Genomic DNA, 16539 nt, shown 5'->3' with positions numbered 1-16539 from the left:
TCAATTTTTGCAGTTTTGTGCTGGTCTTCTTTAAATGACGATATCTTTGGAATCGCTTTAGAAATGTTTTACTTTTTTTTTTTTCCCACGACACGTGAGGCTTTAGCTTGGTGGAATAATTTTATTAAAGGGGTATTCCAGGAATATGAAAGTCTGATACACAAAACCCATGATGATATAAATAAATGAATATAACAAAACTCAATGTCAGTAGTTACAAAACAGAGCTTAAATAGTTTGATTTTATGATTCACAAAAATTTTATGGCCTCTCTAAACTATGCAGAGTTATCACCAAGATGGCCGCCACTGGAAACTACAACTCCCAAGATCCTTTAGTTCTCAGTAACTCCTCCTCCATTTTATTGTGTCCTGCTCTGTTACCATAGTAATGATGTGTAACTGCCATCATGGCACATCACCACAACACTGGCCATACTTGATGCACTGCAACCAACCGACTACAGCCAAACTTAGTAGTGATCACATGACCTGCCCAGGCAGGTGCAGGACATGTGACCAGCGGCCATCTTCTGTCCTGTGTCTGCTCCACGCAGAGGAAATTAACGGACTGATTAAAGGGCCAGTAGCATTTTAATTCTTCATTACAGGGTATGTCACCAGCATTATCTGCTAAGGAAAGCAACATTTTAAATAACAACCAATTACATATTATCTTATATTTTACTGACTCATTTGTATATGAATTTTGCTGATTCCTGGAACACCCCTTTAACCGTTATTTTTGTTTATAGAATTAGCAGACATAAGTAAAAGTTGTTTTTAATAAGCAGTAAAATTGTATAAACCTTTACCAAAATAAATTATAAATATGTAAGTGTCACTCCATCAGCCTTTCCCAGGTACAAAGGCAGAGGGTGCATGTACTTTTGCAAAGTGTCATCTGCAGCTCCTTCTGCCATCAGCTAAATATCATTCATCCCATTTAATAGCATATCGGGATTGTGTATTTAGGTGAAAGAGAAAGAACCGGAGATATCCACTCTTACAGTAACAGTCAGGACCTGAGATCTGTTTTTAAAAATCACATTTTTTACTGCAACTATAACAGTGGATATCTGTGGTTCTGTTTCACTTAGAAACACAATTCATATTCATGTATTATATTAAATGGGACACCAGAATTGTGTTTGTAGGTGCCATGGTTCAGGAAATATGACCACTTATAGTAAGACAATGTGTATACACTTTACGTGTATATGTGTGCTATCTGATTAGGGCATAATAATAATAATGATTATTTATTTAGCGCCATCATATTCCGTAGCACTTTACAAATCATAGGGGAGATATAAAAATATAATAATACTTTACAGTCGAACGAACAGTCATATAGGGCATGTGCAAATAGGACGTATATAGCCCCATGGCGGTCGTGAAGCAGTTAAAGAATAGAATCTTCCCTTTAATATCATATCGGGTTGTGTTTCTAGGTGAAACAAATGTTCTTTTTACTGCAACTTTAAATTTCTGACTGCAATTTTAACAGGGGACTGTTTCTAACAGTGGACATTTCCGGTTCTGTGGCACTTAGAAACACAATGACAAGAGGGGAGATTCTCCTTTTTAATAGGAAGTTTGTTTCTAGGTGCCACAGTTCAGAACATATGACCACTGTCTAGCTGCATGGGATATGGGCAAATAGTACCTATATGTAGCCGTATGGCAGTCATGAAGAGGTTAATCTTCCTTTAGTGGTGTTGGAAACGTAACATGACGGGTGACAGTGATATTGAAAAGATAGGTTTGGTATCAGAAGAATAGATATACATATGTGATATTCAGTATGTATGGATTCTTTCCAGTAATCCTTCCAGTTGAACCCAGTGTTTCCCTTTTGTCTTGTAGATGTGAACGAGTGCCTGACATTTGGTACTTGCTCACAGATCTGTAACAACACTAAGGGTTCATACCTGTGCACATGTGCTAAGAATTTCATCAAGTCCAATCACACCTGCAAAGCCGATGGTAAGTGTGAAAAAAGTTTTCATTTAGGGTATGGTCACTAATGGTGACATCATGTGAAGCCAGTTAAATTTGGCATAAATTTTTTCATGATGCCCAAGTTTTATTTGTCAAATGTACAGTTGCTACTACCAGGCACCACGGCTCAGTGGTATTGTACCATTATAGATGGCAAGTTTTGTTCATTGTCACTTTGCAATCCTCAGTTGTCTATTGTCTTGGATTTTACAGGAGCCAATCAAGTCCTTTATATTGCTGACGATAATGAGATCAGAAGCCTCTACCCATTCAATCCCAACTCTGCATATGAACAGACCTTCCGGGGTGATGAAAATGTGCGCATTGATGCCATGGATGTTTATGTGAAGGGCAACAAGATCTACTGGAGCAACTGGCACACTGGGAAGATCTCTTATCGAGAGCTTCATACTCCTTCCTCATCCACAAACTCCAACCGCAACAAGCGTCAGATTGATGTGGGGGTGACTGACCTGGATGTGAGTATAAAACTTGCTTTTTGTTGGTCATGAGGATGAATGAAATCCTCTGTCTTATCGGCCTATTTTGCTCTGTGCCATAAATCTTGTATCCTAGAGTATTAATTTAATGTCTTCCCCTTCCCAGATCCCTGGTCTCAAGATGCCCAGAGGTATTGCTATTGACTGGGTGGCAGGAAATATTTACTGGACCGATTCTGGCCGTGATGTTATTGAGGTGGCTCAGATGAAGGGAGAACACAGGAAAACTTTAATCTCTGGAATGATTGATGAACCCCATGCCATAGTGGTGGATCCATTAAGAGGGTAATGAATGGGGAAACTAGTTTTTGAATGGAATTTTGAAAATATTTTGATTATATTAAGTAACAATGTCTTCTTTCATCCAGGACTATGTATTGGTCTGACTGGGGAAACCACCCGAAAATTGAAACCGCAGCCATGGATGGTACTATGAGGGAAACTCTAGTAGAAGAGAACATTCAGTGGCCTACAGGTATACAATGCAAAGATAGGAGGGCACTATGCAAGAATTACTATTCTGTATATAACAATCTAAATTTAAAGGAGTTAACCAGAGTTAACATTATAAAAATGTTAAAAGAAGTCTTGTTCTCCTCACTTGGTCTTTCATAAGAAGCAGGGAACCTGAAATGCGTAGGTTCAGAGCATTAGGATAAGTGAGGAGAAAATAACATCTTTTTTATGTTTTATAACATGCTAATACTTCGTATAATTCAATAATGTGCGTGGTCTGTAGTATGAGGCATTGGTCACACATGTAATATGCCACTCCATGCATTTTGAAAGTATAAAAAGTGTGAAACTCATGCTATGAGGAACAAGATGCTTTGGAGACCCTGTTCTAGTGATCACAACACTTCCTAGTGGTCAGTCCCCCTGAAATGATACTTTCATAACCTTGTCTTATGGATAGAGTTTGGCTATAACTCTTCCATCCAAATTTAAGGAGATTTATGGAGAGCAGCTCCTGAAGTCACCATTCCCAATTGCCTTACCTTCAAAGCTGCACGAGGTTAGAAGAAACAACCTATAATATGTTTGATACGCATGTGGAGACCTAATAACGTCATCAAACTTGTCAGAGGTTTTAAGATGCCCATAAAATATACAGTTAGTGTATAAATCTAAGATTATTGTTTGCTTTTTTTTAGGCTTGGCTGTGGATTACTACAATGAGCGCCTTTATTGGGCTGATGCCAAGTTATCCATTATCAGCAGTATCCGTCTGAATGGAACCGATCCTGTGGTTGTGATCAATAACAAGAAAGGTAACAAGTATATCCTGACCACAAAAACACCTGTAGGTTATGCATCAGTTCTGGGCTTTGGCTTCTACTTCCAGGTCAGGGCGTTCTCTAGGTTCTCATGAAGATGCAGGTAAATGTATCATACTGTAGAATGGATTGAGATACAAGTCCATTTTATGAAGCACTTTCCTCAGTTAAAAGCTAGAGAATGAACAATAACTCGGGAAGTGCTTCACTTACCTTGTGCTAAGATGTTTTCTTCTCCTTTCTTGTATAATACTAAATTCTGCAAGGAGCAGTGTATTATGGGGAATCGTTGGATGGGTACACGGTAAAGCTAAATTATTAGGTAAAATGTCTGGGAGCAAAATGCAGACAAATGACCTGTCTCTTTCCCAGAGCAATCCTTGAAGTATGTATAAATGTTTTATCATACTGTTGTATGCTTTTTACCCTTTAGTGCTTTTTATATTTACAAGTAATAGATTCAAGTAATCGGTAACTGTAATTGATAACAACTTGTAACATCTTTGCTCTGTCTGATTTTCTAGGTCTCACTCATCCGTTCAGCATTGATATATTTGAAGATTACATCTATGGAGTTACATACATCAATAACCTCATTTTTAAAGTGCACAAGTTTGGACATGGCCCAGTAACCAATCTTACTTGGGGAATTAACCATGTCACTGATGTTGTTCTGTATCACCAATATAAACAACCTGAAGGTAAAGATGGAATCCTGCAAATTGTAGTTGAGGAAGGATACTAGAGAGAAAGGAAACTTATACTGTACATAAACAATGGTTTAAAGGACATCTACCACCAGGATGAAGGATGGTAAACCAAGCACACTGATATACTGGTGTGTGCCCCCTCTGGCAGGATCTGCTCATCTTTAAGCTTCCTATACCCTTATTAAGAAAAAAAAGGCTTTAAAGTTGATACAAAAGAGCCTGAGGAGCACCAAGGTCCATTAACACCTATGGAGGCCGGAGCCCTCTGGCTAATTTGCATAATTTTAAAAGCCTTCTTTTAAAGGAAACCTACCACTTCGAATAGGGCTTATAAGCAGCACATGCAGTGCACCAGCCCAGGGTGAGCTGGTGCCGGCGCTTATCTCCGTTATGTTTTTAAACTGTTTTAAAGTGTTTTAACAGTTTATTAATGTTTATATCCTTACTGGCTTCCCCGCATCGAGGTCCGCGCTCGGCGCAGGAAGTGGTAGCGCGCATGGTGCACCGAGCACGGACCTCGGTGCGGGGAAGCTAGTAAGGATATAAACAGTAATAAACTGTTAAAACACTTTAAAACAGTTTAAAAACATAACGGAGATGAGCGCCGGCACCAGCTCACCCTGGGCTGGTGCACAGCATGTGCTGCTTATAAGCCCTATCCCAAGTGGTAGGTTTCCTTTAAATGGAAAAACCAGGGCATAAGAAGCTAAAAGAAGAGCAGATCCTGCCAGAGGGGGCGCACACCAGTATGTCTGGTTTCTAATCTTTTATCCTGGTGGTAGATGTCCTTTAAATGGACACAAACTTTTCAACAGACATTACTGGGAAAACAGTGCAAGTGCATGTCAGAGAAATGGCTTTTTTATCAACTTACTTGGCTTATCTGCCTTTCACCTGTACATTTGTCTTGCTAGCAAGATGGACGGAAAATCACTGATACTTTTATTTGCATCTATGAAGTCAGATTACATAGATGTTCCTTGTATAGAAGTGCAGAGCAGTAAGTCACAGCAGCTAGGTCTCCACCCAGCAGCTTAGTTAGGACTGCAAATAAGATATACATCAAAGAAGAAAGTTGTTATGGAATGGGCAGAAAGTGTTATTCCCCATGTGCTGAGCCAGGAATTTAATGTTATTTTATCATTAGTTTTGACCAGAATAAATTGCAGGCAGTGCAATATATAGTCTATATAAAACTGCATTTTCAACCTGCCGCTCCATTTCATACTACTGTACATTGCTTGGCGATCTATGGCACTTTCTTTGATAATATATAGAAGTGCTGGAGATGGTATGCTCTACAGTGCTCCCATTGTATTGAATGGAGTGGCGGGACAAATACTTGACCACTCCATTAGTCAGAATGGGAACTCCCATGAGTCGTATCCCTTTCAATCAGATTGTTCTCCCCTATTAGTGGCTATTATACCCTCAGGGAAGGCAGTATAAATCATATTCTGTTTCTGCCTTTAGTGACCAATCCATGTGACCGGAAAAAGTGTGAGTGGCTTTGTCTGCTGAGTCCCAGTGGACCGGTCTGTACATGTCCGAATGGAAGAAGACTGGACAATGGAACGTGTGTGCCTATCCCGTCACCCACTCAGTCTCCTGATGGTAAGTCTGTGGGATGTGTAAGTAACTACCTGCTACACATTTCAGCTTTTATGTTTTAATTTGCTAATTTTTTTGTTCTTTATTCTCTAGAGTCCATTCCAGATACTTGCTATTTAGAGTGTTTGAATGGAGGACAGTGCTTCCTGAATGCCAGAAAGCAAGCCAAGTGCCGCTGCTCACCAAGTTATCACGGAGAGAGGTGTGAGATTGACCAGTGTAAGGATTACTGCAAGAACGGAGGAAACTGTGCTCCATCACGAACAGGTAACCTACGTATAATAAAAACAATGTAATTTCAAAAGCAAAGGAGTTGTGAGTTTTTTCCCTTCGCTGTAATGGGATTTTCCAAGACTATATTAGTGATAATGGGCCGTATGTCTGATTGGATACGAACATCCATTATTAAAAGGTATCGGTCACCAGATTAATGAATAATCTTAACATAAGCTCCAAACATACAGAATATTTAACTTTATTTCTGCCAATTTTATTTCCTAGGTTTACCAACATGCCGCTGCTCTACTGGGTTCACCGGTCCCACATGCCAGGAGCAAGTATGCACTCCGGACTACTGTCAGAACAACGCTTCTTGTTCTGTCAACTTTGGCAACCAACCAAACTGCCGCTGCCTTCCTGATTACATTGGAGACAAGTGTCAATACAGTACGTAACTGTCCAAAGATATTGGGGCACATTTACTTACCCGGCCCATTCGCGATCCAGCGGCGCGTTCTCTGCACAGGATTCGGGTCCGGCTGGGATTTAAGATGTTAGTTCCTCCGCCGTCCACCAGGTGGCGCTGCAGCGCCGAAAATAATCTTAACGCCCCGGAATGCACCATCCCATAGAAGGTGAAGGTGAGCGCTCCCCAAGCGACACATTTTCGGTTTTTAAATGCGGCGGTTTTTCCGAATACGTCGGGTTTTCGTTCGGCCACGCCCCCCCGATTTCTGTCGCGCGCATGCCGGCCCCGATGCGCCACAATCCGATCGCGTGCGCCAAAAACCCGGGGCAATTCATGTATAAGCGGCGCAAATCGGAAATATTCGGGTAACACGTCGGGAAAACGCGAATCGGGCCCTTAGTAAATGACCCCCATTGTCCCCATAATTTTTATGCCAGATCAATCTTGCCTGCTCCTCCACCAGGTGACATTGTAGCTGCAACTCCAAGTTCAGGTTTACAAAGTCAGATGCTCTACTGCAAATAGAACAAATGCAGACGATAGTTCCAAAAAGTGTCTCATTTTTTATATAATGTTATAAGCTCTAACAATACTTTTTTAACCCCTTAATGTCACACCCTTTTTTCATTTTTCTGTTTTCAATTTTTGCTCCCCAATCTCAAAAAGCCATAATTTTTATAATTTTCTGTGTACAGAGCTTTATGAAGGCTTGTTTTTTATGCAACAAATTGTCCTTACAATTGATGGTATTTAATATTCCATGCCACGTACTGGGAACCTGGGAAAAAAAAACCCTCAACATTGGCAAAACAACACACTTGTGTCATTTTCTTGTGGGCTCTGTTTTTATGACTTACTCTGTGTGCTCCAAATAACACCTTAACCCCTTACCGACATGTGACGTAGTATTACGTCACATGCCGGGTGCGGGTGCATGGAGAAGGCTCACGGGCTGAGCCCTATCCATAGCTGGTAAGTCTTTGCTGCATATTGCCGCAAAAGCTTACCGGTGTTTTCCCGCTTCAAAAAGACGACGACGCATGGGCGACCCGTCACCATGGTATTCTCGGGTCTTCCGAAGACCCGAGGCTACTTCGGGTTAACCCATGCGGAGTAAAATCCCTATATACTACATATTCCTATTTTAAAACAAATTATAATAAAAAAAAACATAGAAACTCAAATCACCCCCCTTTCCCTAGAACTGATATAAATATAAATAAACTGTAAAAATCATAAACACATCAGGTAACGCCGCGTGAAAATGCCCGATCTATCAAAATATAATAACGTTTTTCACTGCGTTTAACTCCGTAACGGAAAAAAAATCGCGCCTGAAGTAAAAAATTGCATTTTTTTGCCATTTTTTAAAAAAAAATTTAAATTCTATAAAAAGTGATCAAAAGGTCACACAGTCCTAAAAATTATAACATTGTAAACGTCATCAAAATCTGCAAAAAACACGACACCACACACAGCTCCGTACACCAAAGTATAAAAAAGTTATTAGCGCCAGAAGATGGCAAAATCCCGAAAAAAAAATTTTGTACAGGAGGTTTTCATTTTTTTAAATGTTTGAAAACATTATAAAATCTATATAAATTTGTTATCCCCGTAATCAAAGCCCACAAGAATAAGGCACAAATGCGTTTTTTACCAGTTTCACGGCATTTGATATTTTTTTGAAGTGTAATTTGTTACGCAGAAAATAAGCCATAACACAGCTCTGTATATGGAAAAAAAAAAGTTATAGATTTTTGGAGGTGGGGAGTGAAAAATGGAAACGCAAAAACGAAAAAGGGCTGCGGTGTTAAGGGGTTAAATATATTCATTAGCGCGGTACTCTTTTAGGTTTTTATATCAGTTCTAAGGAAAGGAGGGGGTCATGAACTTTTATGTATTTTTTGTAATTAAAAAAAAAAAAATTGTAAACTTATTGTGGAACAGTCTCACTTTAACAGTCTTATATTGACTTGAACTCAACTGTCCAGAAAGAGGGCTCTGTCATCGATTATTTCTGCCTGTCGGTTACAATTTAGTATTTATTCAATGCCGCGCCGTGGATGTTACATTGAGGGGAATGTATCAATCCAATATCCACACAGAGTCAATGAACAAGCGGTAAAAATGGATCTGCACCAAATACAATGGTGCTGCACTATCTTTTTCCACCGTTATCGGAAAGTTAAATGGAATCTGATGAACAAAAGTGTGAGCTTGGCCTTATGTGCTAGATTGATCTCCATTGACTATGGTATTTTGTCCTTTATAGCCTCTTGTACTGTTGTCACGAGATTGCAAGTAGCATGGGCGACCATGTGTATATCATGTAATGTGAATATTTACTCCCTTCTTGTAGAAAAATGCACAGGATACTGTGAGAATAGTGGAATCTGCCAACTCAGTGCAAATGGAACCAAGCTTTGTCGCTGTACTCCCCTCCATGAAGGCAGTCGTTGCGAGAAAAAACGATGTGCAAGATGCAAAGACGGCAAATGTAGTTTGATCAATGGGGACGTTCTCTGCACGTAAGTCTTGAGTTGAACATGTCCAGGGAAATAAAATAACTGGTAAACATCTGAGGTTTTCCTGGGAACAGGAGGATAGTTTACTCTAGACAAATCATATGTTATGTTTTTGTATAGGTGCAAGGACGGGCGTATTGCAAAGTCTTGTTTGACATGCGAAAATTACTGTAAGAATGGAGGAACATGTACAATCAACAGGATAACAGAGATGCCAGAATGCCAGTAAGTAACGCTAAGTGATAGGTTAAAGGGGTTGTTCGGTCACAACAAGTTAGCCCCTATCCACAGGGGTGGATATCGGTGGGGGTCTATTCATCGCAATAGCCCTTACAGAGATAGTCAAGAGCCGTACTCTGACCCTTCCTAAGAGAGTGAATGGAGCGGCAGCATGCATGTCTGACCTGCCAATTTACTGAGAGCCCCCATCAATGACCAGGTTAGCCGCTATCCACAGGACTATCCACTAACTTGTTGTGACTGGACAACCCATTTTAAAGGGTTTGCACATAATGGAAATGCAACATAAATCTGATTCATTTCAGTACTTAGATTTCTGTATACAAAAATCGACTCCAGTACACACAGCTGTGAACGTGTTTATCTGGAAGCTGTATGTACATACTTTCTATATAGAAAAGTTAAGACCAGGTACACACTTAAACATTTGTCAACGTGCAATTTTCAATTCACCGGATCCCAGGCCCTTTCACAATCCTTTTAATATGCTGTATTTAAATGGTCAGATAAAGCATATTTTAATTTCTTTGCTAGATGCACATCAGAGATGACCGGTCCAACGTGTGAACTGTTTGTGGGGCAAACACAGCCATCCTCTCGTAAGTATATTTTCATTTGGGACTAACTTATGGTCTGATGTTGTATAGGTGATTCTGTTGATTCTTATGTATTTTTTTTGTTAAACGGGCTGTCCATTTTCTGCAAATAATTGACATTTGTTTGTGCAATTAAATATTGCACAATTTTCAAATATATTTCTGTATCAATTCACAGTTTTCTACATCAGTGTCATTCTGCAGGAGCCTTCATTGTTTACTTCCAGTGGATAAAAACCGTCCCCTGGTCATGTGAAGTCACACAGGTGCAGGGATTATCAGAGAATTCAGAGACGTGTAATATAAGGAGCCGTGCACCTGAGTGACATCACTTGACCATCTTCAGGTTTGTATCCACAGGAAGTAAATAATGAAACTTCCTTTTGACTGTCGGCAAGCAGAAATCTGGAAATCAATGGAGAATATAAAAAATTGACTTTTAATATTAGTTTAATTTATTGATGAATAGCAGATTGACCCAGAAACCAAGCACCCCTGTCCTACTGTTCTTGGTAGAGTGTAAAGAGTTTGCAGCTATTGTTCACAAATATTTGTGTAGACTAATGTTTTTTTATAAATGATCTGACTCTTTCAGAAACGGCCTCCATTATCATTCCAATTGTGTTGATACTGCTGCTAGTAATACTGGGAGTCGGAATATTCTTGTGGTATAGACATCGAATGAGCGGGTAAGAATAACTAAGAGTTCATTATGAATACGATACAATTGATTTTACTCTATGTAAATATATAAGTTCTGTAAAGATGGCTGCTTTCTTGGTTGCCTTGAACCTCCGATGGATTACGTATAATATTGTTTCCCCAGAGCGAAAGGTTTCCAGCACCAACGAATGACCAATGGAGCCATGAATGTAGAAATTGGCAATCCAACCTACAAAATGTACGAAGGAGAGCCAGATGATGATGTAGGGGAACTCCTGGATGCCGACTTCACCTTAGATCCAGATAAGGTAATAGAGCTGCATTAGTGGATTCATGTTTAACTTCAATTAACGCCTTCATGTAACTTTGTTTTGTTGGTGGCTGTGAACATGGCCTAAGACACCCAACTCATCCTAAAAATGAAACATTTAAGATGAGCATGCTTTTGCCTTTTTCTACTCGAATTTTTCTAGGTTATGCTTTCCACTTCGCTCTTTATTCAGCTGCTCTGAATAATAAGGGAAGCCATGGAGCCACAAAGTAGCCCAAAAATGACGCTAATGGTGTCCATCATCTTGCTGTCCTGCATTTTTTTACTGCTTCTTCTACAGAGCAGAAGTTCTGATGCCGATGTGAATTTAACCTTATTATTTTATTTATATTTACTTTTTGGGCAATGTTAGGGTACATTCACACGGCCGTCTGGGGGGATATATATGCGGCAACAAAATTTCTGGCTGCATATATACGTCCCCATAGACGGCAATGGCGGCCCGGTGGCAGTATGGTGCTACACATGTGTGGCACCAATCCGCGCCGTACACAGGGAAAAGATAGAGTATGCTCTCTTTCCCCATGTGTGCGGTCGTGCGCCGCTGTTCTCTATGGAGGGGGGGAGGGGTCACCACCTCCTCCTCTCCTGCGCACAGCGTTACGCGGCTGTGTGAATGTACCCTTATACATATTCAGAGCATGACATGAAGCGTTGGTGTTAAATTTGTATCCACCCTCCCCCAGCAATCACTGCTATACACTAGAGCCATTATACAACTGCTAAGTTGTTTTTGTCTGCTACTACTGTAAGTTGTAATCCTAACCTGTGTTGTATTATATTTTTTTTCACCATTAGCCTACAAACTTCACTAACCCCGTCTATGCCACTTTGTACATGGGAGCTCACAATAGCAGAAACTCTCTAGCAAGCACGGATGAGAAGCGAGAGCTGCTGTCCCGCGGAGGAGAAGACGACTTCTCAGACCCTTTGGCGTAGGGTGAAAATTTTAGTAAAAGGAGACAAAAAATAGTTAAAAAAAAAAACTTTTAAAAATTATGGAGAAAACACACACACAACCTAACGGTGTATAAAGTGTATAAATGAAGGACTACTTTTATATTGATCTCAGTATTATAAATATATTTTTTCCTTGCCATTATTTTCTGGAACCTGTCTGAAACCTTCACCTCTTTGCCCATATGTGCTCGGGACTTGCCTGGAACAGGACTCTGCAATAAACACTAGCGGCTCGCAGATCTTGTCAAGCTGATGGGAGGGTTGGAGAAAGCGAGAAAGGCAGCTCGTCTTCAGAAGAAGAGGAATCGTCCACACACATGAAAGGGGGTGCTTTTATTATTTCAAGGGCTGGCCTTTAATTCAAGACTGTTACGTAATTTTATCCACTTCAGAGGTCACCAGCACGGTACAGAGTAACGGAGAGGGAAACGCTTCGAGCGAGCTCTTCTGATTGTGTTTTCATTCCATGCTTCATGTTTTAGCTACAGCATTACCGTACATAATACTTTTAAATTGTTTTTATTTTTTTAAATGATTTGATGAAGAGAGTGTGATGATATTTTTGTTTGAGCCTTTTGGAAGTGGGGTGGGCAGCATATACTTTCATGCCATTTACCTATTGCGTGCATCTTATGGATCAACCCCATCACTGCCACCGCAATCGGCAGCCGAACAGGTAGATGTTCATTGCCAATCATTGGACTGGAATTATGGCGTCTTGTTTGAACACATGAAAGGCTACCCATGAGTCTCAGCGTCCACCTTCCATGACACGAAAAGAGCTGCTTCTATAGATTATATTGTGCCTGGTTACTGGAAAGCCGAAAGAACAACCTTAGCTGGAGAAAAGACTCCCCCACCCTTGAATGTGCTCCAGAAGAAGCGAAGTCTTGCTTCCAGTAACATTACCTTCATAGGGCCTTTTGTTCCGTTTTTCCTTTTATATTTGGTTCTTTCTAGCCATAAATATTTTTTTTGCTTCCCCAAAGTTCCTAAAAGCAAACAATATAGAACAAAACATTCAATGTAACAGTGTTTTTGATATTTGGCTATAAAATGGTTAACTCTCTGTTTAAAGAGCGGTTTTACAAAATGTGATAAGTTTTATGCTTTCGTAACCCCCAAATGTTTTCGTCCTTTAAAAAAAAAAAAAATAATAATGATCCGTTCATTTTTGGATCTCACTTTCACCCTGGCTATTCCTTTCTCACTCTGATCCCCACTAGTCTACATTGTCTTTATGTAAAGATGAGATTTCTTTTTTTTTTTTCTTACACCATGTTCACATACTACACTATAGGAGATGAGCTCACAAAAAAGGGCTTAGGTGGGCCTTAACAGTGATCTCTTAAATTATTAAGAATGTTTTTTTTTGTTTTTTCTTTCCTTGTGGCACTGCACTTTTAAATTGGACCTATGACACACATACAGGGGTGATGGCTATTTTTGGACTGGTCCAATATTGAGCCTATCAGTGTAGTAGAAGCTAGTAACATTGCACAGTGTGATGTAGCTAGATTTTGGTTTACTGTAGAGTGCCTTTACACGAGTAGTAGTGCAACCCACAAAATGGCCACCTCCGCTGTGTGCATGCGTCGGCTACACTTTAACCTTGTGTACGTTTGTAACGCAGTTGATCACTAACCTTTTAGTGCCTGGGTGGCCTTGCATCACAGTGATGACCTGATGGGCGCTATTATTTTTCGCAGTTGGCATCATAATTTTCTGTTTACATCTTTCATTTGCTTCTTATATAAATTCATTGTGCTTTTCAATTTTACTCCTGCAACATAAAAGACGTTGAAGGTTATAGTCCGGTCAAGATGGCCGCACGATTGAGGGACCAGGTCGTGGTAAGTGGAAAGCAATTGATGATGGTCTTTCCACAGAGGAAGATTATGGGGTTAGTTTGCACATATTTGGTATGAGAATTGTGCTATAAGCATATTAAATCTAGTGGATGGTCTTCACGATAAAATAATTCAATATCTTACAGATGACATCTCAACATGACCCTCGGCACCCAATTATCTGGGTCAACATCTACAAGTATGACAAGGCTTCTTTCTAGATAAGATCTGAAGAAGTATTGCCATGATATTCCTAACTTATATAGGAATTGGGACCTAAAATACACAAAAAACATGAAACCTCATGCTAATATCTCCAAGACAATAAGATATAACCATCTTGTACTTTTACATCCCATGAAGGCCATTCACATGGTGGTAATGTTCTTTCCACCAACGAGAGGCAGAGCAGCCATTGATTTATAGACCACATCATGTTTTAGAATCTGTTTTAGATAATATTGTTGCACTATATAGCCTTACTACATATTAAAGTTTATTCCACTGTCATCACATTTCATTTCCTCATTGGGTAACGCCGGAGCTTATTCCATTAGACAGACTGAATCACATTCCATAAATTTTTCGGAAATGCCAGCAACTCCCTTCAACAAGTCTTCTGCGCCAAGGGGGCCTTGTTCTAGATGTACTATTTCTCTGCTTAGTTTCATTTTGGAACATTAACAGTAAATCATCCCTCTCTCTCTCACACTCTCTCTAAATGGTACATTATGTTAACATGCAGTATTTTTATTTGTTAAATCTGAAAAGCACTCATTTCAAGAGGTTTTATCGGGCTGAATTGAGGGAGGCAGGGTTACAAAGAGTTTTAATAATTTTTGCTGGATTACTTTACAACTTAAATAACACAAAATATTGTTATAAATAAAATTGAAAATTATACTTAATTTGTAACCTGTTGTTTTCTTACTTTTGTGGCTTTGTTTTCAAAGGTCTATTTACACACTTGCTCACAGCTAGCCATGCACGGATATCTGTCCCTGTATTATCAGGCAACAAGGAATTTAAAGGTGAATCTGACACCAAATTTTTGTTCACAATTACAGCTGACAGGTTCCCATAGAGCTCTATGAACTAAATTACGACTTTTTTTTTAAGTTCAAAATTGTCCTCTTCACATCCCATAAAATCAACTTCATGTTAAAAGGCAAATATAGATGGACACAAAGTGGGCATGGCTTGTTTGGCTTGGTGAATGCCTCATTCTCACCGTTGAGCACTTTATGTAATCTAAGGGTGATGTCATCTAAGGTCCTTTACCCACTAACATTTGCAAATGAACCCATGTATGTATCTGGTCACATAATAACAGCCTCTATGGACTTCTATTTCTCCATGTAGGCGTTCTGTGATTGGGATCAGATACATACATGGGGTATGTTAGTGGGTAAAGGACCTTAGATGACATCACCCTGGTCACATGGCTTGAAGTGCTAATTGGTGAGAAGAAGGCATGGGGGAGGAGCCACTGTACTCAGTTTGGATGAATAGGAAATTATTTGTAGCTAAATGAAGGGTATCCGTTAATAGAGCTCTATGGTAAAAATGTGGTGACAGGTTACCTTAAATTGGGGGAGGCAGGTCTCAAGTCTATTACACTTTTTGGCAAATTAAATGAATGAATGCAACAAGCTTTTGGTAAGGCCTCTTGCGTACGAGAGAGATTTATGCATCAAACTTGCGTCATGTGTTTGCTAAAATCTCCCGCCTAAACGGTCAGAAACTGAACTGTACTGACATGCTGAGTTCAGTTCTGGTTTCTGAACGTTTGGGACAGACTTTGCTGAAAGCACACAATGTGAGTTTGGTAACAGTTTGATACATCAAACTCACTTGTAGGCCACAGGCCAACGGATGCATGGTTTTCAAATGTATTAGTGAAACGACCTGTGAAAGACAGGGGGCTAGGGGGTCTATGACCTTTAGACCCTATGCCTCCAGTGAAAGTCAGAGAGACCAAACAAAAGACAGGGGCGCTCTCCTCATGAAGTATTGCAAAAACATATGTACATAGAAGTGTATAATGTGCATATAATGAAATTCCTGGTAGCAAGTCTTCGATTCTTGTACCTTCCTCCGTCCAGGAGTAAGCCGACAGGTAGTTTTGAACTGTGGGAAAAATGCTGAACTCGAAGTTGGAGTGGGTCAAAGCTGCGCTTAGATGGAATCAACTTCACAAAGTAATCGTGAAGATATATACGGATTCTTTTATCAGTAACGACGCGTTTCAGTCCAGGACATGGGCATAGGCATAGGGCTATTCTATGTATAGGTGTGCGGCTATGTGGACTGCTTGAAATTTTGCATCCACTAGGTGTCACCACAACCCAACCCAACTACAGCCGTATACCACAATCCCCATTATTAAAGTACACAATTAAATCCTGAAAATTAGCAGCATGGAACAATCATGTATCATTGATTTTTTGTCATTTATTTACAAATGAATAATTTTGTAATTAAACTACAGAAAAACATAATAGCCACATTGTATAAGGGGTTTTTAGCACAAACCCAACGTTTTGTTTACAAAAGTTCTTCATTCCCTTTTTCACATAGGTATA

General features: G+C 39.8%; 1 protein-coding gene across 2 annotated transcripts in view; it reads left to right on the top strand.

The window, feature by feature from the left end:
• Positions 1-14862, top strand: part of LRP1 (LDL receptor related protein 1) — a 192610-nt gene extending 177748 nt beyond the window's left edge. For both annotated transcript variants that reach the window (XM_072134915.1, XM_072134914.1), the window contains exons 75-89: positions 1869-1988; positions 2217-2482; positions 2610-2788; positions 2872-2978; positions 3658-3774; positions 4305-4481; positions 5964-6104; positions 6195-6368; positions 6603-6767; positions 9149-9317; positions 9435-9539; positions 10089-10153; positions 10746-10839; positions 10977-11121; positions 11943-14862. In XM_072134915.1, the coding sequence (XP_071991016.1) occupies positions 1869-1988; positions 2217-2482; positions 2610-2788; positions 2872-2978; positions 3658-3774; positions 4305-4481; positions 5964-6104; positions 6195-6368; positions 6603-6767; positions 9149-9317; positions 9435-9539; positions 10089-10153; positions 10746-10839; positions 10977-11121; positions 11943-12083 (2165 nt within the window). In that variant the 3' untranslated portion in view covers positions 12084-14862. The remainder of the gene's footprint in view (positions 1-1868; positions 1989-2216; positions 2483-2609; positions 2789-2871; positions 2979-3657; positions 3775-4304; positions 4482-5963; positions 6105-6194; positions 6369-6602; positions 6768-9148; positions 9318-9434; positions 9540-10088; positions 10154-10745; positions 10840-10976; positions 11122-11942) is intronic.
• Positions 14863-16539: the final 1677 nt, after the last annotated feature.

This window comes from Engystomops pustulosus, chromosome 2, assembly GCF_040894005.1.
Source record: "Engystomops pustulosus chromosome 2, aEngPut4.maternal, whole genome shotgun sequence".
Taxonomy (NCBI): Eukaryota; Metazoa; Chordata; class Amphibia; order Anura; family Leptodactylidae; genus Engystomops; species Engystomops pustulosus.
Note: the sequence above shows the minus strand (reverse complement) of the source record. Positions and strands in the feature narration are given on the sequence as shown.